Raw genomic sequence first — 27,116 nt, 5'->3', positions numbered from 1 at the left:
AGATTGAATCCTCTGATTAAAGAGGATTTAAAACCATAATTTTAAACTTATTTAGAAACAAAAACATGGATCACTGTATGTGAAAACATATTAGATATGGCCAGATATTAGATATACTCAGGAGAAAACCCACAGCCTTAAGCACTTTTTATTAGAAGGAAAGAATGACAATAAATAAATTAAGCAGTAGATGAAAAAAAAACCCACTACAAACAAATAAAGGAGGCTAAAATGCTATTATAAAAACAAAAATGAATAAATTAGAAAACAGAGAACAGAAGAACAGAAGAAAACAAAAACAGAAGAACTGATAAAATTCAAGAAGTAATTCCTAGACACAAGTCCCACAAATCGTTATTTCAGTAAAGAAGATGGAGGTGAGAAGATTTGGAGGTGAGGGTTGTTGTCAGGGGAACTTTTGGTTGGGTTTTTTTTTTTTTGTATTGTTTGAATTTTGAGCTGAGAGAACATATTCATATATTACTTGCATATCTTTTAAAATAGTCTTTAAAAAATTCTTGGTGGTAATTTTGAGTTCCAAGAACATATTCATGTATTACTTGTATAATTTTATAAAATATACAGAGAAAAAATTTTAATCCTGAGGGTATTTCTGAACTCCAAAGATAAAGAGAAAAAACACCAAAGAATCCCAAGGGGAGGGGGGTGTAGGTTACCTACAAAGGGAAAGGGAATCGGGCCAACCACTGTTCATGTGTGAGAGGGAAAAGACACTTCCAGGTATGCAAGGACTCACTAAGTGCATTACCCACATGCTCTGAATATTATTCAAAGAGGGACTCTAGCCAAAGGAAAAACACACACGTGCACACACGAAGTGCCTAAATGATTGTGACGTTTGCTACATCTGCTGGGTAGTTTTTGCTAAGCTAAACTTTCCCAGAAATGTGTCCATTTCTTCTAAGTCTTCAAGTTTATTGCCCCAGATTTTTCAATGCATTCTGATCTTTTAAACTTCTATTGTGTCCATAGTTACTGTACTTTTTCTTCCTAACATTGTTTATTTGCACCTTCTCTTTTTTCTTGCTCACTGTTGCCAGAAATATCGATTTAATTAGTCCTCCATAGAAACTAAGAATTTAGTGTTAATATCTATCTATCTATCTATCTGCACAGGATTATCCATTCTTGTATTATTCAAACTGCCAAAATATTGGAAATTACCTAAATGCCCATACATAAAAAAATAGTTGATTAAATTATGGTGCTTCTACATAGTAGACTACTATGCAGCTATTAAAAATAAAAGAATGAAGATCTCTATAAACTGATATGTTTATACCATGATTTCTAGAATATATCCCTAAGTAAAAAACAAAACACTGCAAAAGAATTATATAGTTGGGGCTGGCTTTAGCTCAGCAGGTACTTTGGTTCAAGAATTATATAGTTTGCTTATTTTTACAAAAGAAATGGGAAGAATAAAATTATTTACTTACAGAGGGTGGGTGGAAAGGAGGTAGAAGGGATAGAGAGAGGAATGAAACTTTTATTATGACTTTTGAACTATGTTGATATTTTACATTTTTCCAAAAGTAAATCAGTAAGAATGGGAAACAACTGAAATTGAATGACAGCAGAAATGAGTAAACTTAACCGTTTATCAAATAAATAACATAAACACAACAGAAGAAAAAATTCAAACAATTTTTAAACATGGTTCTCTGATTGTGTACTCTTGGTAGGATATGTTCAATAGACAAAAAGAACTTCAAAGAAATCTTAGGCTTTACTTAATACATTTCAGGGGGAGTGGTAGCAACATAGCAATTCTGAAAGTCTTTTATTTATACATATTGGATTTAGTGAGTGCACAAATATATTGTTGTTGGATTCTCACTCAGGGAGAAGGGACACATAAATATGGAATAAAGGAGGGAAGGAACTCAGAGATGTTGGATTGGACTTAGAGGTATTAGTATAAACTCATGATTTTTTAAAAAGTTGTACCTTTTAGTTCTGCCTGCTAAGATAGCCTCACAGCAATGACACTCTGGTAACAAGGAGCACGCCCAGAATCCAGACTTTGGTTTCTAAGTCCCATTGAAGGAACCAGGGCTTTCTGGAGAAAAGGATGATGCCAGGACTAGGGCAGAGAGACTACAAGATGAGTCTGTATTAGCTGTATCTTGTGCTAAAAAGTGTTGAAGTACTCCAAGATAAGAAGGACATGTGACACAGACACAGAAACTACTTTGAAGGGCTCCTACTGATCAAACTTGGCACAATTTGTATATAAAACCAAATAACAACAAGTAAATTATTACTCACTGAATATAAACAATATACAAGACCATACTGGTAGTTTTAAACAACATTAAAGGAGAAGGCAGAAGGGAAATCTCTTAGTTACAGGAGGATGCCAACTATTAAACAGACATAGAATGATAAACATAAAATATACAGGAAACTTTGAGACTAGGTAGGTACCCCGTTCCCAGTCAGTTTCTCACCCAGCAGTCTTAGCACTTGTTGGTCATCCTTGTCTGTTTCAGGCTGTCCGCTAGTGTGAAGAGAGCTGCCATAAACATCCACATATCGATCTTTGTGTGGGCATGTGTACTCATTTCTCTTGAAGCAAATACCTAAAATTAGGTGTGCTGGCTCACACTGTTCGTATATGTTAAGCTTTATAAGAGACTGAAGTACCATTCTACACACACCTTGCCCTGATCCTGCTTCTAGGATCGCACGCTGCACTTAGTTCTGATCTCGTTAGCCTTGTAGGTACAATTCAAGAGAACCGAGAACATATGGATCTTCTAAAAGACTTGCACAATCATGTCAAAGCAACACTGTTTGCTGTGAACTCCAAACTGTAAACAACCCAAATTTTCACGAAGAGTAGGATAGATAAAGAAAGGTCAATAGTGTTAGAATAATGGGATAATGTGCAGCAACAAAAAAGAAGGTAATACCATCTATAACAATATGGACAAGTCTCACAAATGATTTAAGTATAAGAAGCCAAAGGCCAGAAGAAGCACATACTGACAATGCCATTTATATAAAGTTCAAAGCAGGTGCCACGAGAATATCACGGAGGAAATCCAGAAAGCGGTTTCCTGTGGAGTGGGCGCAGTGACGGAGACGTTTCTGAGATGCTGCCGAGAAAGCTCTCAGTCTAGCTCACTCTGTGAAAACCCAATAGGCTGCACCTACATTTATGATGAAAGCACCTCTCTGTACGTGTGTTTTACTCCAATATTAAAAAATTCAAGAGCACACTGAACCCTGATTTTAAAACCGAACAAAAAGAAGACTGAATCCTTTGAGTTAATTTCCAACCTTAGTTTTCAGAAACCACCCTTACTTCCCGACTTCCCCAGACTGAGGTGAAGGCTCCCCCAGAACCAAACAACCAAACCAACACGTCTCAGAGATGTGCAGGGATGAAGGCTCGTGGAGGCTGTGCTGGGTGTGCCTTGGCACACCTTCTACAGAAGAAGTTGGATGGGACAAATCAAGAAAATTACAAAGAAAGGAATGCTATTTTATCCAGTAACTCCTTTCCAGGATTTTATCCTAAATCAACAACTCAGTCAAATACTTATGAGCAGTGATATAAAGTTACACATTAAAACGTTTCTTGGATAAAAAACCCTTTGAAGGTAATACTTACAATCGGCGTCCCAAAAGGAATGTAACCTGTGAGAGGAGAGAGGAAAGGGTCAAGCCTTGTGACGCCACCCACTGGCCCCCACGGATGTCTCAACTGAGAGCCTGCAGGGGGCTGCTGGGTGTGGTCTGGCAGTGTCCCCAGTGAGGGAGACGGGTCAGTTAGGGGAGAGGCCCACCCCTGTCCCCAGATATTTTCCCAGCTCAGCCCTCCCCTTCCCAGCAGACAGGGCTCCCCTGTGTCCCCCAGCCTCCCTCTCTGTTCCCCTTTAGCCAGTTTTCACTCCCTCCAAAACCCCAAGGCGCATTCCTGAAGGCAGGGCTGCCCGTGGCCTGCGCACCACCACTCCATGTTTCCTTCACAAGGCACGACGCCCCTGCCCACACTCACTGCACACACTGCAACATCTCTGAAGGCCCCGGAATGTCCTCCTTCTTCCCTCAGCTTGTCTTCTGAGCATGCACCCTTACTTCCCTGGCATCAGGGCCATTTCTAGAAAGGGAATTCCCTACCCACCTGAGATGTGTACCTCAAAGTGCCAGAGCTCTTTCCATGTCTAGTACCCTGGCTAGACATCCTCAGCAGAGCAGGACAGAGCTGGCTGGCGAGAAGCACAGCCTGACTCTGGGCACCATTTCATCACTGCTCATGGCCCCTAGTCCAAGGCAAGGCTCCCTCCACTGCCCTCACTGCTGTCCATGGGCAGTCCCTTGTCCCCAACCCCTAACTTATAGCAGCTGGTAGCTGGATAGCAGCTAATCATGCTTAGCTATCTGAGTTATGTGTAAAGCAAAGGTTTGCATCCTGAGGGTGCACAATTGTGCATGCACATGAGCCACCACTCTCCCACCCATGGCCCTCTGGAGACAGGTCCAAAGTTTGACTGGAGAACTACAAGAGAAACCAGGCTCAGAAGAGAGCCTGCTATGGCCTTGTCCAGGGACTGGGGAGCACCCACAGCCATGGCTATAAGATGCTCATAAACTTACAGCAAGGTGAGGTTATCACTGGGCACCAATGGCTCCTGTTTGCACAAGGAAGTCACATGGTTGCTCATTCTTTCACCTCCATGAGGTCGGGCTATCTGGGGGTGAGGATGCTGGCTGACTTCCCCAACTGAGAACACCCACTGGTAGAGACCCTTTCTCCAGCTCCCTGAGGACTTCCCAAGGCAGCATCCAGCAGCCGTCCCACCCACCCTGTAACTTGGGGGTGGTACCCCAGGGAGGACACATCAGTACAGGTGTGAGTCTGACTCCAGGCAAGACCTGTGGCCCCTCAAAACTGCAGGCAGAATAACCACAGCAGCCCCAGGCAGCGTGTGTGCGTAAGTGCTTTCTAGGCTATTAGGTTCATACGCACAAAACTGTCCTAGTGTCCACAGGGCAGGGACTTCCCCGGGGACAGGGCTCTTATATGTACTCTCCCACTCCCTGCCTCCCACCCACTGGTCTCCTGAGAATGGGAATTCACCAACCCTGTGTGTGCAGCAAGAGAAATACAGTGCAGACAACGAGGAGGGGGTGGTTAACAGCAGGATCAGACACGAAGGAGTTAGTCTGGGGATTAACCATGTAAAAGGGCTGAGCAGGGAGCTGGATGTGGAAGGAGAGAGCACAGCCTGCACAGGTAGGGGCGGAGTGACTCCCAGAAGGTAGGGTTTGCCCGTAGCGGGTGTTATTCTTGAGGTGAGTGGTGTACAACACTCCACCCCAGCTGCTCAGGCAGAAAAAGCACATTTTTAAAAAGCTCCATAGGTGATTCCAAGGCCTGGCCAGTGTTGTACAATTGAGCCAAGGTTAAAATGCAGATGCAGGCGTGGCCATGGGTGAACAGTCTCCATCCCCTCCTTAGGCCGGCACATCCAGATGTTTCTGGAACTGTGACCAAAGTGACTGGCCTTGGCTGGGCAGAACCAGAAGGTCTCAGGGGCTTACCTGACATTCTAAAGGGCATGAAGATCTTCTCATTGGTATCCGGGTGTAGAATAGCCTAGCAAAAGCAAGGAACAGAGCACAAGGTGACGGTGGGACAGGGACGGGGACACGGAGTGGGGAGGGACGGAGGCGGGAAAGGAGAGCTCCCCCAGGGTGACTGAGATGAACGCGGCTGTGTCTTGCCTTCTGGCTGGTCTGTCCTTCCCTACCATTCAAGGCAGGAGAAAACCAAAACTGGGACCCCAACAGCACTTACCCTCTGACTAACGCTCAAAGCTGAATGCAGGGAGGACGGGACTGTGCTTACCTTGCAGGCCCTCTGAACCCCTGTGCCTGGCACACAGTAGGCATGTAACAAGGGTTGTGTGGAAGGAGCCACAGGGAAGGAGCCAGGGGCCCAGGGAAAGGGGAGCTGGTCTGAGCTCCAGTCTTCAGAAACTCAGGCCCTGGGTGCTGGGGGAGCAGGGAAAGGAGGGGCGGCCAGGACCAGAGGGCAGGGAGAGACTGGACACACAGCAGCCGAGGATCCCCTGCTCCCAGGGCGGGGTCCAGGAGAGCATGGGGAAGGGAAGGAAAATAAGCCAAAGCTAGATTACCTGCTTGATTTTCTGTGCGCTCCACAGCTGGAAGGAAGGAAGAGAGAAAAAAGAAAAGAAAAAGGAAATAAGTTAAAGTACATATCAATGTAAGTTCTCATTGCTTCTCGGCCTGTGGCTAAGATTGAGTGTAGTGTCAATGTAAGGTCTCAAAGCCACATTTTTCTACCCAAGAGATCTAGCTCCCAAGGGCGTCAGAGGCTCGGGCTGTCCGGCTGCCCCAGGTCTGGCAGCTACCCCGAGGGTGTGGCATCAGGGACCCCAGAACTGCAGGGCTAGGGGATCGCATGCAGATTATTTAAACAAAAGATTCTCAACTCTGGCTGCTGTAACATCGCTTATAGAATTCTTCCAGCATTTTTCTAAAGCTTCCTAGCTGATCTAATGCAGGATTAGGTAAGAAGCCTGATTTTTTTTTATTGTTTCTGCTGTTACAGTTGCTCCAATTTTTCCCCCTTTGCCCCCCTCCACCCAACCCGCCCCCCACTATGCAGAAGAAGCCTGATTTAAATGAAGATCCTTCAACTTTCTGCCAGAATCACTAGAGGCAGTGTAACATGATCGTTTCAGAGCGAGGCAGACTGCCTAGATTCCCAGCTTCGCCACTCCTGCCTCCGAGGCCTAATTTCCTCGTCTATAAAATGGGGATAATAGCTGTGCCGCTAACATTGTGGAAAAAAAAATATACGAAAAGTGCCTGGAGCAGCACTGGGTACACAGAAGGGGCTTTACAACTGCCTACTGCTGTAGAGAGCATTATTATTCCTATTGTTCTTCCAGGAAGGCTGCAGGGAGAAGAAAGTTGCTTTCAAATGAGTGGCAAAGTCGTCGCTCGTCAGCACAAGCGTGTGTGTGGCACAGGCTGGAGAGACAGAACAATCTGTCAGTTCCTTCAAATGATATAAATACTGTATTTCATGGAACTTAAGACATCATGAATCCTAAGACACTCTTATGTGCCACTAAGTAAGAAAACAATGACATAATGCCAAGACCAACATCAATAAAAAGACTCATCCCATTTAAGAGATGTTAAAAATGTGACAGACCTTTTAGAATCAAGAAAATATGCTAAGTAAAAAATTTCCAGTGTGGGCAAACCAAGGGCCAGCGCATTTTAACGAAGCGAGAAGGGTGTGAGGCGAGAGAAGATGTGGCCAGCAGGTGACACTTAGTTTTATAACAGAAGAGTTCAGTTGCACTTCATTTATATGGCACTGTTGTTGTCTGGAATATAAATTAAGTTACAGAAGGCTACGGGGTAGCGAAAATAGAAGTTATAAAATTGATATATTAAAGTTTATGCATTTTACTCACAGCACAGTCCCTCAAGCCTTAATTCACAGCCTAATTACTCTTATTTTAGATACATTTCAAACATATTTGATTGTCTGCTATTCCAGGAAGATTGGAAGCAGTAGATTTTAAAAAAATAATAATTGGGGAACAGAAGGGACTGAAATGAGAAAAACCAAATGAAGGATCACTGTTAGCCAAAGGAGGTAAGTGAGAGCATACAGCAAAGATGTAAAGAGAAAAAAAAGATAAAAGCCCTGGCTGGTGTGGCTCAGTGGATTGAAAGCCAGCCTGCGAATCAAAGGGTTGCTGGTTCGATTCCCAGTCACGGCACATGCTGGGGTTGTGGGCCAGGTCCCCAGTAGGGGGCACATGAGAGGCAACCACACATTGATGTTTTTCTCCCTCTCTTTCTCCCTCCCTCCCCCTCTCTGTAAACATAAATAAATAAAGTTTAAAAAACAAAGATAAAAGGCTGACCCCTCTTTGCTGAGAGAGTGCCTTCCTGAAGTGCACCCCCTGGCTGAGTGCCATCTTAGGGGCAAGCCTTTCGGTACTGTGCCCCAGTGTTTCTGACTGCACTGGCCACACAGAAAACCTAAAGCTACTCTAAAATTAAAATTTTAAAAACACTCAGGATTATTTCATACAGTTCTTTAAAAAAAAAGTCCCCATGATTCTGATGAATAGCCTGGGTGGAAAACAGTGGCCTAAGACCCCAAAGGGCAGTGTAAAGAGGGGGTGTTAGAACCAGGCAGGCCTGTGTTCAAATCACTCACAGGAGGTATGGCCCTGGGCGAATTACATGGCCACAGTGCCTCAGTTTCTCCATCAGTGAAATGGGCTGTGCAAGGGTAGGGCAGGTGCTCGGTGCTCCCTGGCAGTTTGCATTTCCCTTCGGGCACACAGCCAAGCCTACACCTCCCAGCTTCCCCCACAGCCGGGGGGCCACCCACGTGACCAAGTGCTGGCTAATGCACTGTGGGAGACAGTGATGTTGGCCTCCCAAGGAGAATCCAGCAGAGGAGGAGGAGGCCTTAGACATCAGTAAAGCCACCAACTGGAGGGAGCTGGGTCCCGAGACAATGGCATGTGCCAAGCCCCTGAGCTGCGACTCCAGGACTCCGAGATGTCTCACTGGGCTCCGATGTGAGTGAGAGACAGACCTCACTGCGTAAGCCCCTGGACGCTGGGGATTGTTTGTGATTGCACTTGGCTTACCCTGACTGGTCCAGAGGTTTAAATGAGATATGCATATCTAAACTACTTGGCCGATAGGATGTGCTCCATAAGTGCCTAAAATAGAGGGACAATCATTCAAATAAGCAGTATTTTAATGGACTTAATTATTTTTTAAAGTCGCTTCATGTCATTATCTTATTCCTACAACATGCCTGTGAGGTGGGTAGATATTTCCCCACAAGGTAACTCATGTCAGAGAGACTAAGGGACTCAGCCAGGGTGCCAGGGGCCTGGTGGCAGGATGGACATGGCACACAGGCCTCCTGTCCTCTGGGCTCATGTCCTCCCTGCTCTCCTGGGGCACCCAGGAGGAGGAGATGGATGTCTGTTCCGGCTGGGTGCCTGCCAGGCCCCAGGCAGGAGAGGAAGGAGAGAACTGGCTGGCAGCACCCTGAGGATGCAGAGCGTCCCGCAGCCCGGCAACAGACGCTCCCCGCTGGCACCTGTTCCTGCCCTCCAGCCGGAGTCCGGCTGAGCAGCCCTTGTGACCCACAGTGCATCCGTGTCCCTTGGGTTCAAAGACTGCCTCCTCTGCCCCCAGCCAGGGGGCAGCAACAGAGAGTCAGACAGATACTGGCTTATCAGCAAAGGCAGGAGTTTAGCAGGGCTCTCAGCAGGCAAGGTCAGGAACCCAGGGCTCACAGACACGTTCCCCAGTCACATGTCTGAGGAACAGATACCACGGGGTGACACCGTGTCGGTGATACCGCGAACGGCCCCGGCAGGCTGGTGTCACAGATAAGAAGCAATGGTAAATTCTCACATGATAGATAACTCCATGCTTTTCTATTTTGCTGAGTACTTTCCCATAAAAGCACCGGGATTTGAACTCAAGCACTCTGGTACAGAACCCCCACCTCTTAACTACCACATGCCCCGTCTCTAAGGCTAGCACACCATTCTGTCCCTTCGGGCATCTACAATATTTTGGCGGCCTTTCCGCATCATCACACTGAGAGCACCTTGTTCTTCCTAATAGAAACCTCAAATGGATATATTGTATATTGTAAACTATGCCCTATTAGTGGACTTCTAGGCTATTTCCCATCTTTTTTATACATGACATAAAATGTACCATTTTAACCATTTTTAAGCAGTAGTTCTATGGCATCAAGTACATTCACATTGTTGTGCAGCCATCACCAGCTCCAGCCCAGAACCTTTCCATCTTGCGGCTCCTGCCAACCACCGCTCTTTTCGTCTCTGTGAACTTGACCACTCAGGATATTTCATGTAAGTGGAATCACACAATATTTGTCCTTTGTGACTGTCCCATCTTTTCCTGTTACAACCATGCTCTGGGGAATTAACGTGGAGTTATCATTATTTTATCACTAGTACTTAAAGGAAAAGGATAAACATGTTCAGATAAATCTGGCAGGACAGAGGAAAACTTAATGCTTACTCCAGAGGGAGGCAGTGGGCAACTGGGGAACAGGGAAAGAGAAACTTGTTTTTTATTCTCTACCTTTTTTTATATCTTTTAAATTCTGTTGATTGTTCATATGTTCCCTATTCAAAAAGAATTGCCTAAAAAATCAAGAGTAACCATGAAAAAAAAATAGATATAGGCTGCACAGCTTCTACATTCTTTTTTCACCTCTATGGCACAAACTGTCGAATGTCCAACAAAACCTATGTCCCCTTCTTCCATAGTAATAGAACAGTAGTGGGCAGGTAGCCAACCTGCTGCACTACATTTCCCAGCCTCCTCTGCAGAGCAGGTGGCTGACCTGCTGTACTACAACTCCCAGCTTCCTTTGCAGTTAGGCTTAACCATGTGACTGAAACCCCAGTGGCAGGGGATAGGAAGTGAGATGTGCCTTTCCCTGGTGAGGGCCTCCCATTCCGTGCTTTCTGTTCCCTTCCCATGAGCCAGAGCCAGAGCCAGGTAATAGAACAGTAGTGGGCAGGTCCTGCAGCTCAGCCTTCACCCTGCAGAGGACAACACAAGGAGATGGTAGAGAAACATGATGGAAGGATCCTGGGTCCCTGAATGGTCCTGTGGAGCAGAGCCACCTGCCCACCTGAAACTTGAACTGTTACATGGGCGAGAAATAAACTTCTATGTTATCTGAGCTGGTGCACCCTGAGATCTTTTTGTTACAGCAGTTGGTACAACCCTAACTAAGACAACACATAGGAAACTGCTTCCCATGGTACCAGGGAAGCCTTTCCAGAAGCAGAAGAAAGAATGAAAGCTCAGATAGTGTTTGAGGCTCTTCTCATGACATTTGGCAATGCTCCCCCCAGGACATTTTACGGTGAGGTAGGAGGGGCATCTCCACTTTAAACTAAAATTCCTGGCCATGACCTGATCTTGTGCAGGCTCACCCCATCTCCAGACTGTAGGAACAATAGCCAGGGTCCCAAATTTTGGCCTTGATTCAGCCACTAGCTTATATGGTCTTCCTGTGCAAGCCACCACACACCTCAGACTTACACTGATTTTTAAATTAATCAGGCAGGGAAACGGGGGGAAGTGGAAACAAGTCTCTCCAGGGCCCCTCCCTGTCTGGTGCCGCCAGGCCCAGTGTATAGAGAGGGCCAACAAGGACTTGGGTCTGACTCCCAGGCCTGGGCTTTTCCCTGGGACCTGTGGGACTCCTGAGTCGGACACTGGATGCAGAAATGGCAGCAGATATTGCCCACAAGCCCAGGGCTAGTTGCTAGTCTAGAGTTTCATGAGCCAGTCCTGCAAACAGGTTACAGATGGGATGTAAAGCATTCTATGGGAGTCCAAAAGAGATGCCGTAGACGGTCCATCCACACTGAGAATCTAGGACAGTGAGCCCCCTGCGTCTTCTTGGCAGCCGGCTGAAGCAGCTCCACTTTAATTCCTCAGCATGACCAGTCTCCTTTGGGCTCGGCCCATTTCCCTGTGTGTCCCTGGCTGAACAGAAAAATGTACGGCCCTGACCTCTTGGAACTGAAGGACTGCAGCAACAAGCCAGTGTGGGTGTGAGACCTTGGACTTTGCGTGATTTTTAACTTGGAGAATGAGGGCAGACAGGGTGTGTGGGAAGCGGTGTTGGTGAAAGGTTGCTGGAACAATGCAGGAGTTTGCTGATTCCAGTAACAGCCTGAGTCTCAGCTGAGCTGCCATCTGAACCTATTAGAAGAACCCCAGAGTAGAGACCAAGGGAGGGGCAGAGGGTGGGCGCCACACAAGCCCTGCCTTCTAGGGGCAGAGCAGGGCATACCCCCAGCACCCAGGCCCCAGACCCCAGGCGGAGGAGTTAACTTCCCAGGCTCCACCCCCAGTTTGGCTTGCTCCCCTTCCCCTCTGCCTCCTTCCAAGCTGCTTCTCCAAACCTCTGAAGGCAGCAAAGACAGAGCCTATTTAAAACAGCCTCCAGAAGGTAATTAAGCAGAGCCTGAAGGGGATCCTTCTGTAAAGCAAAGGATGCTTCCATAAAATAAAATTTTAAAAATCTTCCTAATTTATCATTTGGGCCAATCCCATTATTCCTTACCATTAATTTTGTTGTCATGGTTACTCCCAGGTAATGTGTACACAGGCAAGTGTACGTGGGGTGAAGTCCCCCACCCCCACAACTGTACAGACACATGGAAGGAGAAGGCACGGTCCCCTGGCCCTGAAACGGAGCGCACACGGCAGTCATGCATGCTCTGCATGGGCAGCTTCTCTCTAATGGAGACATGGACCTGGAGTCGAACCAGGACTTGAATTCCAGCTCTCCCACTTGCTGGCCATGCAATTTGGGTCAACTTAATCTTTTTGGGCCTCCACTTCCTCATTTGTAATATGGGGATATGAATACTTATTTTTAAGGTTATTGTAAATAGTAAAGAAAACTCATTTGTTTAACAAGTACTTACTGAGCACCTATTATGTGCCAGGCAGTGATCTAGGCATGAATGATACACCAGGGAACAAAAAAGAGCAAAACTCTCTGCTTTCGTAGGGCTGACATGCAAGTGCCAACAGACAGTAGCAATAAAAATAACTAAGTGAATTCTCTGGTAGGTGAGAAGGGTGAGTGTTCAGGACGGGTGGGAAAGTAGACAGGGAGTGTGTGTGCTGGCGGTGGGGAAAGGCTTTTTCGAAAATGTATCGTAATGGGGTGCACGCAAAATGAGAAGGTGAAGGATGGTGACACAAAGGGCACACAGGCAGGTGATACCATGGCCTGGACCACAGCTTCTGACACGGGGAGGAGGGATGAAAAGAAAGGCCAGGCTGGCGCCGGGGTGGAGGAGGGCAGGGGGGACACTGGGGTTGCCTTCCCTGCATGCCCCCCGGCAAAGCACCTCTAGCACCTGGATCCTCCACTCACCCTGCCCCCTCAGATTCCATGTCTTGTCCTGCTTCTGGCCCTCGTGGTGACTTCTTTTGGTCCCCTTGACTTTTTCCCCTGACAGAGTCGGACACAGGATGACGTCTAGTGTCTGACAGTAGTAAGGAGGTTAGGACAGTTTTCACTGCAGTGACACTGGAGGAAATACTTGAAGTAGCGAGGGAACCAAGCAGGTATCTGGTAGGAGATTGTTCTGGCAGATGGGACAGCTAGCGCAAAGGCCCTGAGACAGAAGTGGGCCTGCTTGGCGCATGTGAGAGACAGCAGGGAGGCCAGTGTGACTGCTGTAGACTGAGTAGTAGCAGGTGGGAGATAAGAGAGAAGTGGGGGCTTTGCGGGCCGTGTCAAAGACCGTAGCTTTCACTGGGAGTAGAAAGAGGGGCACTACGGAGTTTCTGCTAGAGCAGTGGTTCTTAACAGGGGGGCGGTTTTGCAACCAGGGAACATCTAGCAATGTTTGGTTGTCATGAATCAGGAGGGGATGCTACTGGCATCTAGTGGGTAGAGACCAGAGATGCTTCTAAACATCCTGCAGCGCACTGGACAGCCCCATAACAAGAGTCATCCAGCCCCAAATGCCAGTCATGCGAGGCTGAGAAACCCTGGAGCAGAGGAACAAACAACGTAATGGATGTTGCCACAGGCCGCTCTGACTGCCATACTGGGCACGGTGAGAGGGGCCAGGGACAATAGGGAGAGCACTCAGGAGGCTGCTGAAGTGACCCAGCCCGGAGAGGCGGCTACTGCATCCAGCACAACATCTAGCACACCATACAAATACTTCAGCTAATATTGACCACTTGCCTGCTCTGTGCTAACTACATGGGCCAACCCGGGCCAGCCCAGGAGGGCAGGGCTGATCAGGATCCCAGAAGCTTGAGGATAGGGGTCAGCCAAACCTTCCTTTTAACCAGCTTCTGACAAACCTACTAACAACCAGAGAAAATTTGGGGTGCAATATTTCTAACTCAGTATTTTCTCTGCTATTTTCAACAAAGTCCAAATGCAGCTGACCCCATTTCCTCTCTGCCAGAGGAGCCTTGCAGGATCTCTTACACCCAGCTGTCCTTTTCCTTGGTAGGCTGCGGGCAGAAGTCCACCCCGCACGGGCCTCTGAGCAGTTGATGTGTTTTGCTGGGTGCAGAGTAAGCACTTTAATAAAGGCAGGCTAGTTCCCAGACTCTGAGGAACGTGGAATGATGTATAAGAACCACCAGGAAGAAGCCTGCAGTGGCTCCCAGAGACCAGCTCACCTCATCGCTGACCACTGCAGTAGCTTCCAAGCTGGCTTCCTTAACAGCACCTCCCCCTCCCCCATTCACCAGGCACCCCACCAGAACGATTCCACCACAGCACTTTCATGCCTCTCCCTTGCTCAAGAGCTTCCAGCAGCTTCCTCTTGCCCCACACAACACACTTTCACAATCTGTGCTGTAACTTCCCAACTTTCTCCAACTATCTCTCCCTAATCTCATCCCCTCTCCCTAGTCCTCCCTCTCTGATCTTTCTTTCTCTGTCTCTCTCTCTATCTCTCCTCTACTTCTAGGATTTCGTCTGTGACTTGCAGGGAATGTCGTCCCACTGCCTTGGGTCCCTCTCTCCATTCTCCATTTGATCTGCCCTTCAGGGTCCACTTGTACTGCCCTCCATGAAGCATTTCTTCATCACCTGCATTCTCAGGATTCTCTCACCGATGAACTCCTACCTACCTTAGCATTAGCTCATGCAGCCCAGCCACCAGCCTGACCCCTAGCCATGCACTTGCGTGGTGGCCTCCCCTGCGCTGAGAGCTGGCTGTGCAAGGGCAGGAATCGTGGCATGTGTCAACCTCCCTCTTGGTGCCCACCTGCCTCTTACATACTGAGCCATCAGCAGGTGCCCGTGGCCTGGATTGACCATGTTAACCACACAGGTTTAACTAGGGCTGCAAGACCTTTGCAAGCTCCTCTGACCAGAACCCCCTTCATGCCTGGTATGTCATTCTGCTCCACAGAGTGTCCCCCTCCCTTCCAAAGCCACCTTCAGACAGTGGGGAGACAGGCAGGTGTTAGATCTTACAGGCCCAGTGTCAGACCCCGGTCCTACCACATACGGGCTGTGTGACCTTAGGTAAGTAATTTAACCTCTCTGAACCTTGGTTTTCTTACCTGTAAAACTGCGTTAACATAGGTAGATACTTACCAAATAGAGTTTCTGTGAAGACTAATTAAGGTAACACATGTAAAGTGCTAGAGCCTGGCACTGGGCAAGCTCGCAGTGGTGGGGCTCATTGTCACGGCGGGAGGGGCCTTCCGTATTTAACCCCGCCTGTCTCTGCCCGTGCCAGACCACTCCCGCACGAGAAGTGCACAGGCAGAGTCAGCACCCAAAAACTTCACGGCCTACACTCAGGTGTTTGCCCTCATCTACGGCTTTGTTGTTCAACTGATGGCTTCAGTCCTTACTATGGTTCCTAGCACATCGAATTTTTACCTATTCAGCCTGAAGGGCAAATTATACTTATTTTTATTTTATCCTTCGATCTAGCTATTCATTGGTGTAGCAACCTTTTAACACATTAGCAGTCTCGGGAGGAGATACCAGGCCTAGCTCGTAGAAGACCAAACGGAGGCCATCGGGGCGAACAAACTGTCAATCCACTTGCGTGCGCCACTGGTGAGATGTTGTGACGGGAGGGTGGGTCACATGACAAACTGGCACACAGGTGCCCAGTGCTATCCGTGACATCGGGACAGGTCCACAGGCATTAAGCACAGGCACGGGCTTCTGACCCCCATGCCAGCAAAAGGACATCTGGGCAGGACCAGAGCCTGGGAGCAGACAGGGCTACTGTCCAGGCAGAGATGAGGAACTGCCCTGGGGCTCACTGAGGGTATGGAAACGACCTTTGAGCAGGACCAGCCTGGACCAGGAACAAGGACTGTCCTTAATTCTCGATTGCCTAGGCTTCCCCAAATCCTGAGCTGGACTGCTATCACCTGTCTCCTCAGCTCTGGTGTCTACAAAGGCCAGAGGCAGGTGTGGCTTTGTACACTGAGGCCCCGGGAGGGAGGAAGCAGTGTGAGAGCTGCCACACAGCCCAATCCCCAAGGCTCTGGGGAGCCAGGAGGATGGGGAGGGAGGGAGATGGAGGATCTGCTTACTACAGGGCAGGTTCACACTCACAGCTCTGGGCCACCGAGCCACCAGACGTACACTGCAGTCCTCACTGACATAAGCCAGAAGGGGAAGCTCCCCTACCTTGCCTCCTCCCAGCTCCCTTGAGGAACATGGAGGTTTTCAGGACAGAAAATAGGGGAGGCCCAGGAAACAGGATGGGCAGCTTTAAGCAACTGAAGGAAGCAAAGAGGGGAAACGTGGCCTTATTCCCCAAACTCTGGAAGCTAGAAGGAGTCCCAGAGGCCACCTTCAGCCAGGATGGGCCAGAGAGGAACCCGGCTAGGAGCAGACACAGGATGGGGACACAGGATCAGGAAGGGCTTGGAGGCTGGACCCAGCCCTGATGTGTCTAAGAGGAACTGCAAGGGTCTGAGGACTTCTGTGGCCCAAAGAGAGGCTGTCAGGTCAGGCCACCGAGGCTCCTCGGGACCCAGGGCCAGAGAGAAGTACGGAGCTAGGAATGAGGAGATCACAGCCTGCCCTCCCTGCTCACGGCTGCCCCCAACTCAGCAGGCAGTGCAGATGACTGAGGTCGGACCCTGCCTAGCCAAGAACTGCACCATCTCACGTCACTCGCCAGAGCCCTGCACAAGGACATCTGGCCAAGGTGCTGCATCTGCTCATGCACTTGCCCTTCATGTCGCTGGGCTGCAGTGGAGCACATCCGGGTCACTTCCTCTGGGACCTCGAGCTCTCTGCGCTTCCTTGTAGGCTGTTCGTATCACTGCCTCCTCCTCACCAGCCTCTTCTCAACCGTCAGTCTCCAGAGAGAAATCTCTTCCAGGAACCCCTCATCTGGGTGGGTTCCTCCCTCCTCCACTCTCCTACGGTATCATGTGTTTTCACAGTTCTTGCCTAGATTCTGGGGAGTCCACGAAGCAAGACCCTCCTCTGGCTTCTTCCCTGCCCTCTCCCCCAGGCCCTGGCACTGAGCCTGGCCTGTAGGTGCTCCCTAAACACATACTGAAATGAGCTGGACTGGGGAGGGCTGACAGCTAAGCCGCTTGCCCCAGGAACACCCCGGCAGCAACAGCTGTGTCAGGTCAGCAGCACAGGGCAGGCAGGGGTGGGGCCTCGCATTGTTACCAAAACCACGGAGGAGAGGACAGTGGCAGAGGGAGGACAGCAGCATGTTTCTGGATGGGAAATAAGCAGAGTTTTAGTAACTGACCCAGCAGAGAGGAGGAAGCCATTCCTTTGATATTTGAAGAAAGTGTGTTTAAGGAGCCAGGCCATCACCCCAGGGACACCAGCAAAGCTCGGGCCTTGGAGGGACCAGGTACCACAGAATAAAAGGGCTAACCATAGGGCTAGACACAGGGGTTGACGGACAGCCTGTCCTCAAAGCTGCGAACCCCCAGGCCTTCCCCGCACTTCGAGGGGACCCTTCCTGCCCTCACCTGTGTCCCCACCAGATGCAGAAAGTTAATCAACCTTGTGGAGAAACTGAGTTACAGTGACTCCAAAGCTGGGAATGCTAGCACAGTGGGAAGTGGGAGCAGGTGAGGCCAAAAGCAGGGAACTTAGTGAAAGTCGGCGGAGAATTTTGGGACCCCAGCCTCCTTCACCTCCTTGCCTTCCGGGATGCAGAGGGATGAGATGATCCTGTATTCACAAAACAGGAGGAGGATTCTATTTTAAAATAAATAAATAAAAGAAACAATCGAAGAGCTCACAGAAATTAAAATTATGCCAGCTGAAGTTTAAAACACAATAGATGTGTTGAAAATAAACTTTAGGAAAGTTCCTGCAAACTCAACCAGCAGGTCAAAGTCAAGGATTAGAAGAGAGAGAAAAAAAAAAAGAAGAAGAAAATATGAGTGTCAATCTAAGATGTCAAATATTTAACTAAAAGGAATTTTGGAATGAGAAGAAATTATCAAATAAACAGTCTGAGAAAATTTGCCAGAATTGAAAGACAGGAGTATTCAGACTGAAAAGAATCACAAGGAGCCTAGAATAATGAAACTTAAAGGAGATGGCATTGTGGAATTTCAGAAATAAATTCTATAGGTAAAGAGAAGGTCCTAAACTTTCCAAAGAATGAAAACAGGTCACTTGCAGAGCATTGGGAATAAAACAGCATTGGATTTTCCAACTGCTGTACTGGAGGCCAGAAGACAACAGAGCAATGTCTTCAAAATTCTGAAGAAGAATGATTGTCATACTAGAATTTTCTCCTCAGCCAAACTGTCAATTAAAGCTTAGTGCAGACTTAAAACTTTTCAGACAAAAAAGTACTCAAAATTTTCTTCCCATTTACTCTTTTCTTCAGGAAGCTAATAGAAGGGATATTCCACCAAAATAAAAGTCTAAATACACCAAGGGAAAGGCCCAGAGCCAGAGGAGGTGGGCCCCAGGAAGGAAATTTTCAGGGAAAAAAGTGGAACTGAAGAACTGGAGTGTTTGTTGGGGACCGCCCTGCCTGGTTTCAGAAGCTTTAAACCCTGATGGCTAAGGCTGAGTAAAGAGACCTTGGGACGGTGAACCACTAAGGAGACAAAGCTTATCTCCCTGTCAGGGGCCCTGCCTCTGCCCCTTTTACTTCACCCTGCTTGACCCAGGGCAGATGACTGGTTAGCCAATGACAGGTAAGATTCCTCAAGGGAGGGATGCCCTAAGACAAGTACAGTCATGCAGGGGCCCTCAGGGAAGTACTTGGGGGCTATAGAAAAAGGGGTGATGGACCTTTGCCCCTCGGCTTTGACATAGCCTGAGTCCTCATTCTGTCTGCAAGAAGTCTCCTAATCTCTTGGCTGCCTTACTTCCCCTGCCTGACTTAAGCCAAGCCTGAAACAATGGTGGAGGGTGGTATAGCCCTAGACAGGAACCAGCAGTTTGTTCCCCAGGGCAATCAGAGCGAAGAAGGAATGCATAAAATCCTGTGAAACCTGCTTTGCTAAGAATGTCCTCAATTTTGTGATAAGGGTCCAAGCACAAAATGAGTTTGTTTCCCCCAAGTTTTATGGCCCTTTAGCAATCTGACCCTGACTCAGAATAAGCCCTTATAGTTCTTTTTATGTTATCTATTGTTCGATCCTTACTGCCTGACAATGACTGATGAGCTTTACCTGTATTCCTGTGCAAATTGAACCTAATAAAAGCCCATTGAGGAACAGGCTTCTGGCCCTTCTTGGAGAGATCAGCCACCTTTCCTCCCCAAGCAGATCATGTCTTGGTAGACTTATTCTCATCCATGGTGGACAGGGTGGGGTGTTGCTGTGGGTAGATCCCCCCCCCCCCCCGCACTGGAGTCTTCAGGATTGAAAGGGGGCACTGAAAATATCCCTAGAGGGTGTAGTAAGAATTAGAGATAGTACAAAGAACACTATGCTATTGAGGAAAAGAGAGGCAACTATCAACTGCAGATAAAACATAAACTTTAAAAACAGAGGAAACAGCCATGAAACAACCAATCTGACTCTACACTAAATGTTACTTATACGATTTTAATGTGAACATTGAACAACCAGAGACCCCAAACCATTGTAACTATCTTGGGAGGGCAATGAGGATGGGGAAGAGAAGCATGTTTTGGGGGGTGGATAATAAGAGACCTGAATTCTCAACTACCATGCAAAAGAATTATTTAAGAAATAGCAGTATTGATCAACATGTCAGTTTCAAATGTAGATTTCTATCTGAAGAAACAGCTAAAAGTATTTGCTTCTGGGGAACAGGAATGGGAATTGGAAGGGGATAAAGGGCAGCATACTATTTTTCCTTACAAGTGTTTTAGTGCTGTTTGACTTTCTGAAATATGCACATACACTACTTAAAAATGTGAAATTAATTTTTAAGTTTTTGAAATAAAGTTTATGAACAAAGAAAACAACATTGGCACATTAACCATCAGTCTCTGTAATCATTAAAGTTGCCCTACACTACATTCCCCTCCCCCTCCCCAAAGCCACACACAGTCATCAATATTTCAGTGAGCTCTAGTTCAAGTTTCTACATAGTACTTTACAAAATGAAAGTACAGCCCTGGCTAGGTGGCTCAGTTGGTTGGAGCATTGTCCCATACACTCAGTTGGTTGGTTGTAGGTTCGATTCCCAGTTAGGGCATGGGCAGGAGGCAACTGATCAATGTTTCTCTCTCACATCAATGTTTCTCTCTCTCTCCCCCTCCTCCTCTCCTCTCTGTATAAAATCAATAAACATATCCTCGGAAAAGGATTAAAAGCATGGAATAACAGTGTCCTAGTCTAATCCCCACCACCTGCCGTCCTCCTTCCCACACTCAACTTGAACTTTTGGGGAGTAGTATGGTGGTAAATAATTAATAATAAATTCTTTAGGGGAAAAGAATCCTAATTGGTACCATTTGCCAATTTCCATGGTGTAAATACTGCCACCATGGCTGAGTTCAAGCTATTGCTGTGATGTCACTAAATGAGGAATTGGGAAGAGGTACACACACATCGCCTCTAGCAAACTACTGCCTTTGGGTCTCTCCGACCTCATCAGCCTCATGCTTCCCACCAGACCCAGGGTACCGGGAGACCTGGGTACCTTCTACAAAAGCTGTTAGTCCACAGGAGTATGTAGCCAGAGAAGTGGTTAATGAAGGGAAAAGACATGGTCTTGGCTGCAGGGAAAGCATTACCCCCCTTCCTTCTCCACCTGCAGTGAGTTACCTGTTCATTGGTGACCCCTGGGTGCAGGGTCCCGTGCTTATAGTCCTCCAGCAGCTGTACAGCCTCTCTGAGACGTCTCTGCAGGGAAGAGAAAAGAGACGTTGAGGGACACAGATCCAGGGCTCCGGCAACTCCTTCCCTTGCAGGAATGCATCTGTATTCATCAAGTGCTGACATCATCACGGTGCACAGGCCTGCCCTCCAGTTCCTGGGACCCAGGCCACACAACAAAGAAGGATGCAACCTAAAAGTCCTTTCATAGGGAAGCAGTTAAATGGCAGGGGTATGATTATACTACGAAACATTATTCAGCAGTTTAAAAACTGAGATAGTTCTATATGCAACTCTATGGCATTACCTCCAAGGCATTTTTTGAGTGAGAAAGCAAATGGCAGAGCTGTATGACGTTACTTGTCCTACCAACCCAAACCTGTGTAACCGAACACCGGTCTGGCTGCCCTCTGCCCTCCGCTTCAAAAGCCGGTTCTCCGGAGGCTGGTGTTGATGTTAAGGAAAGCTGTTTTATTTAGGTGATGGCAACCTGGAAGGTGGGGGACTCTCCTCTCCAAGTCCATCTCAGCATCTCGGGTGTCCTGGGTAGTTCATGTAGTAGAACTCAGGGAAGAGGGGAACGAAGGAATTTCTGAGACGTGCACGTTCTCCGATCCGCTCTTGGGGGTTTCAGTGTTCTCTCTCACGTGCCCTGTCTGCAGCTTCACTGCCGATGTCGGGGAACAGGACGTGCAGGCCGTGCTTCTGCTGGCTCTGATGCGAGTCACTGCTGTTTCTTGGGGTCATTCCTTTGTTAAGCAGGAGCTGCAACTGCAGACGCCTACAGAATACTTCTAAGGAAACTTTCCATACATGAGTCTTCTATGGGCGTGTTAGCACATTTTATTCTAATTCCGTTTCCTGGTAAGTCAGTGTAGTATAAAGTGTTATTCCCTGTTATACCCACGCACACAGAGAAAACAGTATTTTCTATGAGAGTGTGTATGTGTGTGAATGTATCAGAAGGAGCTCTAGAAGGAGACCCAGTGCATAGGAGAGGGTTGCTGGGGAGAGGAGGGAAGGGCCTGATGTGGCAGGCGGGGGGGGGGGGGGGGGGGGGGGGGGGGCTTGGGGGTTTCATAAGGAATGTTCACCGCAACTGTGATACTGACGATTTTTCTAACGAGAACATATTCATACAGCACTGATATAATCTCTTAGCAACATTTTAAAAACACTAGCAGAGAATTCCGTACTAAAGTACACATGGCTACAGTAACTGATGGGGAAAGAGAGAAAATAAAAGGGGACAGAATTATATGGTTGTTTAAGTCTCAGAAGCTGAAGAGACGGCAACAGTGGTAGAAAGCATCTCTGTCCACCAACACATCTGTATAATATTCACAGCAGCACTATCAGATAGCCCAAAACTACAAGCAATTCAAATGTCAATAATAGACTGAATAAATTAGTTTATGGCCATGATGATTTATTATACAGCAATTTTAAAAAGCAAATCACAAATACGTGTTACAAAGTGGATGAACTTGCAAACATAATGTGGCAGAGTGTGTTTTCCAAAGATAGTGACCCCTATGTCTCCCATTCTCCATGCTCTTCTAGAACTTCTCCATCTGCATCCAGAGGTAGAGTCTATGTCCCTTCCTCTTGATCCAGGGGAGGCTTTCATGACTGTCTACACGAACAGAGTTTGGCCAAGGTGAGGATATGTGCCCTCTGAGGTTAGGTCATAAAAATGCCTTGCTCCGCTGCTTGGTTCTCTTAGGACAAAGAGAATTCCCCTTTTTCAGAATGCAGCCTTCACACTATAAGGCATCCCAAGAGCCCTAGGTAGGCACCCACAAGGACAGCCACTGAGGGCCTAGCCCCAGCTGAGCCACCAACTGACGGTCAGCACCACCTTGCCCACCATGCAGGTGAGCCATCTTGAAACGGACCTTCCAGCCCTTAGTCAAGCCACCCTGGCTGATGCTGAATGGAGCAGAGACGAACCATGCCCTCTATGCCCCGCCAAAACTGAAGATCAGTGAGCAAAAGAATTGCCTGTTGTTGCTCGAAGCCACTGTATTTTGGGGTGATTTCTTACATAGCAGTAGACAGCTAATATACATAATGATAAGCAAAAGAAGTCAGATGCAAAATAGTATATAAAGTTTTAAAAAACTCAAAACTCACCTATAGTGGTAGAGGTCATTATGGTGTCAACCTCGTGAGGTACTGACTGAAAAGGGCCTGAGGGAACCCTCCCAAGTAATGCAAATGGGAATGTCCAATCTAGTGGTGGTTACATGAGTATAAACATTATGTCAAAGTCCACAAGCAATAAATTTAGGACATGTACAATTTACTGTATGTATGTTGTGGTACTTCAAAAAATTAGCAATAAACAGACAACAGTGATAGAAGGCAGCCTATGCCAAGGTCAGGTGACAGACCCAGACATCAGGGGTGCCCAGCATGGGCAAAAAAACCCACTGAAGCTGCCGGTCCCCTTTTGACAAGGACGAGAGTGCAGAAGCCTTGATCTAAATGCCTGGCTCTAAAGGCAGGGGGCAGCACCAGGAAGGGTGCCCAGTGGGGTAGGCAGCGCATTCGCTGAGCCAGCTGGCAGGGTGTTCTCATAGGATGAAAAACGAACAGCCATCTCCTGTGCTGTAACAGCAGGGATCACTGCCAGCCCGGACAAGCCAGCCAGGCTGCCACCCACCCATCAGGCTTGTGTGTGAACTACCTGTGGCCACAGCTGGCCTACCCCAGGGCATCAGGGGCCAGAGAAACTTGCTTGGGAGAACCTGACTGCTGGAAAGTACTGTCCTGCCTTCAAATGTATGCACATCAATTCCAAAATTCCAGAGTGCCTTCCCAGAGCTGGTTTCCAAACTGGAGGTAGTTTTGTGTTTTTAGGATTTCCCCCTCCAATAAATCCATGCTGGTGAGAGAGAATGTCAGAAGAAAAACAAAACAAACAGAAAAAAAAAACCAGAGAAGCACAAAATACAATTTTAAAATCACCTGTAAACATAACATTGAAATAACCATTGCAAAAGTGAGGGTGATTTCTCTTCTAGACTTAATACATTTGTTTTTCACGTTGACTGTTGTTTTAATGCCTTAAAGTCACACAGAAAGCAAGCGGTTTGGCATTTGAGTCAAGAATTTAGTCAAACGCTTTCTCTGTACCCTCAACACCCCCAAAGCCGCCCAGCGGCACAGCAAGCTCCCCACCCCCAGGCTGCCTGCTTCCTCTCTCAAGGGTAGCGCCTGCCATGGGATGGTGCACGCTCTACCCTCCACGCTCCACCCTCCACGCTGCATGGCAAATGCCCGTGTTCTCATCGTTTCCCCACCCCAGGGATTCTTCCGAGTTCCTGTAACAACATGGCCAGTTTCCATCTAGTTTGACTTGGTCATCAAAGGGAGGCCTCCTGCCACAAGAACAAGTTCCCAAGAGTCCTGATCTTGGCATGGGTTGAGGGAAAATTAAATCCAAAGTTCCGGAAGACAAAGCTGAGTATCCAGGACTGAAAAAAGCCAACACATGTTTTTCTGCCTCTGGGCCGTACTAACCCTCAGCTGGTCCACCTCCGTCAGAGGCTGAAGGGCTGGGGCTCCAGGCCACCCTCTGGGGTGGGGAAGTGCCTAGGCCACTTGTCTGGAGAGGCCCCTGAGGGCTGGCTGTTCTGGGGACTGGTCTCCCCACAGAGAAGAGGGATAAGAGGGGGGTCAACCCCCCCCACCCCGATGCATTGTAAGGCTTGGCAGAAAAGCCCTGGACATGTGAGAAGTGCGGAAAACTGGAAGTCAGTGGGAGGGTGAACTTTGCAGAAGTCTGTTCAACCAGGACTAGGCAGCCAGGCCCTGAATGCGAAGATGGTGCAGGGCCCAGCTGGCTGGAGACAAGACGGCGGCGGGGTGGGCCGCTCTTCTCCGGAGCTCCTGGGAGCCGAGGCATGGACAGCTGGGTTGCTGCTTCCCAGACTCCATCACCAGCCTGCCTGCCCCTGGCTTACCTGCCAAAAAGTGCCACTGTGAGGTGTCTCCTTGCATCTGACAGGGGCATGGCCTTCAGAAAGTCCCTCTGGAAATGCTGGCACCTGGGAGGTCTGCTCCAGGGGCAGAGAATTAGAACAGAGCAGAATCTGGGCCCCAAGTCCCTGAGGGGAAGGAGAAGGAAGCAAAGGGGCAGGTGTGGCATGTTCGGGGGATGGACAGAGAGGGCAGGAGACCAGGCTAGACAGGAATGGGGACAGAGGGACACAGGAAGGGAAGGGCACAGAAAAGGAAAGCTGGGGAGAGTCATCAGAAGCAAAACTAATCTTTTTGTGGGGGAAGGCGGGGCATCATAACACACACCCAAACTAAATGCAGACAGTATAATGCCTGCTTGGTTAAGGGAGGATGACAAACTGATATACTCGTAAATATTTCACTTATCATAATAATATTTAATATATTAAATATAGGATGGGAGTGACAGCAACTGGCCAGGATGTGAGTAGCACCCAGAAATATTTCACCCTCCTTTTGGTAAAGGAGCCCACCCATTCTCTGAGTGGTACCTGCATGTTCCCACCTCCTGACTTGTCTTGTGCTTATGTTATGTCAGAGATTGCCAAGTTCAGGGAGCAGGGGGCTGGTTTTAGGTATCTCTGCAGGACCACAGGGCGTGCCCACCCCAACCATCACCAACATGGAGCCACACAGAATGCGCATTTAACCAAAATGAATGACTGAGGATTCTGGGGTGAGAGGCCAAGGGTAGGGTCAGGGTTAGGGAGCAGGTTCCCAATTCCGTTGATGATGATGCTGGTTTTACAGACTCAGATTCCAAGTGACTGTGCCTTGTTCATATACACAGGACATGAATAAAAACACCGTGTGTGTGTGTGTGTGTGTGTGTGTGTGTACCACAGAACCATCTAGGCCATCCCCCTTTCTGAGAAAATAGGGGCCAGAGACAAAGGGCATTTCTATGCCCAGAGTCACAGAGTGGGTGGGTGGCCCCTGGAAACCCATTCCATCCCAGTCCTGGGCCATTTCCATGAGACGTCAGCATGGAAGAACCTTGTGCCCTCATGACAATAACTGAGAGGAGGGCAGTCTCACAAAGAAACTGCTGCAAGGCCTGCACCCAAAGCTGATGCCTACTGGGGTGGGTGCCCCAGGTAAGAAACAGAAGGTCCTTCAAGAGTCACTCTTATTCAAAGCTGAGGTGAGCCTGACACAGAGAAACGGGAGAGAGTGTTTAGAGAAGGAGTACAATGGAAACATGAGCATTTAAGGCAAAGCATCCAGAATCCCCAAGCTTGCAGAAAAGAAAGGGCAGTGTCACGTGTTGGAGAGAATGAGCTGACAGTGGAGCAGGGGATCAGGGATGGCTGGCTGGCAGGGGGGACAGCAGGTTATGCCACATCATGTTAGCTGCTCAGCAGCTATCTGAGCATCCTCACCTGAGCCAGCCTTGCCCCTGCCACGTACAGGCCATGCGTCCTCACCTTGTCTGCAACCCTGGCTCAATCCATTCCCATCGTGGCCCCCGCTGGTGGGACCTGTGGGCCACAGCTAACAATTTATGTGCATGCAGAGTGCCAAGCCCTGCTCTCGTCTTCCCCGGGCCTTCCTAAGCCCCTCTTGCTCCCTCCCAGCAGCCCTAGGACCTGCAGGGCTGTCTGGCTTGGCTCCCATTAGCCACGAGCCTCGCTCTGGGAGGCCCAACAGACAAAGAAAGTGGGGACACATGGCAGAGGCTCGGCTTCCCTCATGTCTGACCTCTGGTCACCGTCAGGGGGCCTATGTGAGGGAACCAGTGTGATTCTGGCAGCGTGGCAGGTAGTACAACCCTTTAGGAAACAAATCTGTCTGGCCATCCCAAGAACTAGAAAAATAATCATGACCTCCAGCCAGGATATCCTACTCTTAGGAATTTATTCTTAAAAAAAAAAAAAAATTAGCACAGATGAAAAGTGACACACCTGAAACTATTTTGTTTTGGTTTTTTGCAGGATCATGAGAGATAGGAAACAACCTATCTATTACATGCAAAAGTCTCATAGTGATGGTATTTATAAGACTTGACTTTAAAAAGTTATAAAGACTTGGAAATGAATGAAAAGAAGCAAACAAAAAGTCTAGGTTCAAGGTAATAAGTATGCCAGAAATGTATGCAGATGGGAAAGACTTTAAGTGTACAAAGGTGCTGACATTTAGGTATTTTTTTATTAAAAATTCCGTTAAAGATTTTTAAAATTAGAATGTCACTTTTGCCCAGAATG

General features: G+C 48.0%; 1 protein-coding gene across 5 annotated transcripts in view; it reads right to left on the bottom strand.

Moving 5' to 3' along the window:
- The window catches only part of SFXN5 (sideroflexin 5), a 102,394-nt gene that overhangs the window by 63,725 nt on the left and 11,553 nt on the right, over positions 1-27,116 (bottom strand). For all 5 annotated transcript variants that reach the window (XM_036028071.1, XM_028517429.2, XM_036028070.1 and 2 more), the window contains exons 3-6: positions 20,833-20,910; positions 6,174-6,200; positions 5,578-5,632; positions 3,644-3,669 (exon numbers count right to left, since the gene is read on the bottom strand). In XM_036028071.1, coding sequence (XP_035883964.1) covers positions 3,644-3,669; positions 5,578-5,632; positions 6,174-6,200; positions 20,833-20,910 — 186 coding nt within the window. The remainder of the gene's footprint in view (positions 1-3,643; positions 3,670-5,577; positions 5,633-6,173; positions 6,201-20,832; positions 20,911-27,116) is intronic.

This window comes from Phyllostomus discolor, chromosome 6 (genome assembly GCF_004126475.2).
Source record: "Phyllostomus discolor isolate MPI-MPIP mPhyDis1 chromosome 6, mPhyDis1.pri.v3, whole genome shotgun sequence".
NCBI lineage: Eukaryota > Metazoa > Chordata > Mammalia > Chiroptera > Phyllostomidae > Phyllostomus > Phyllostomus discolor.
The sequence above is the reverse complement of the archived record's forward strand: the minus strand, read 5'-3'. Positions and strand labels throughout refer to the sequence as shown.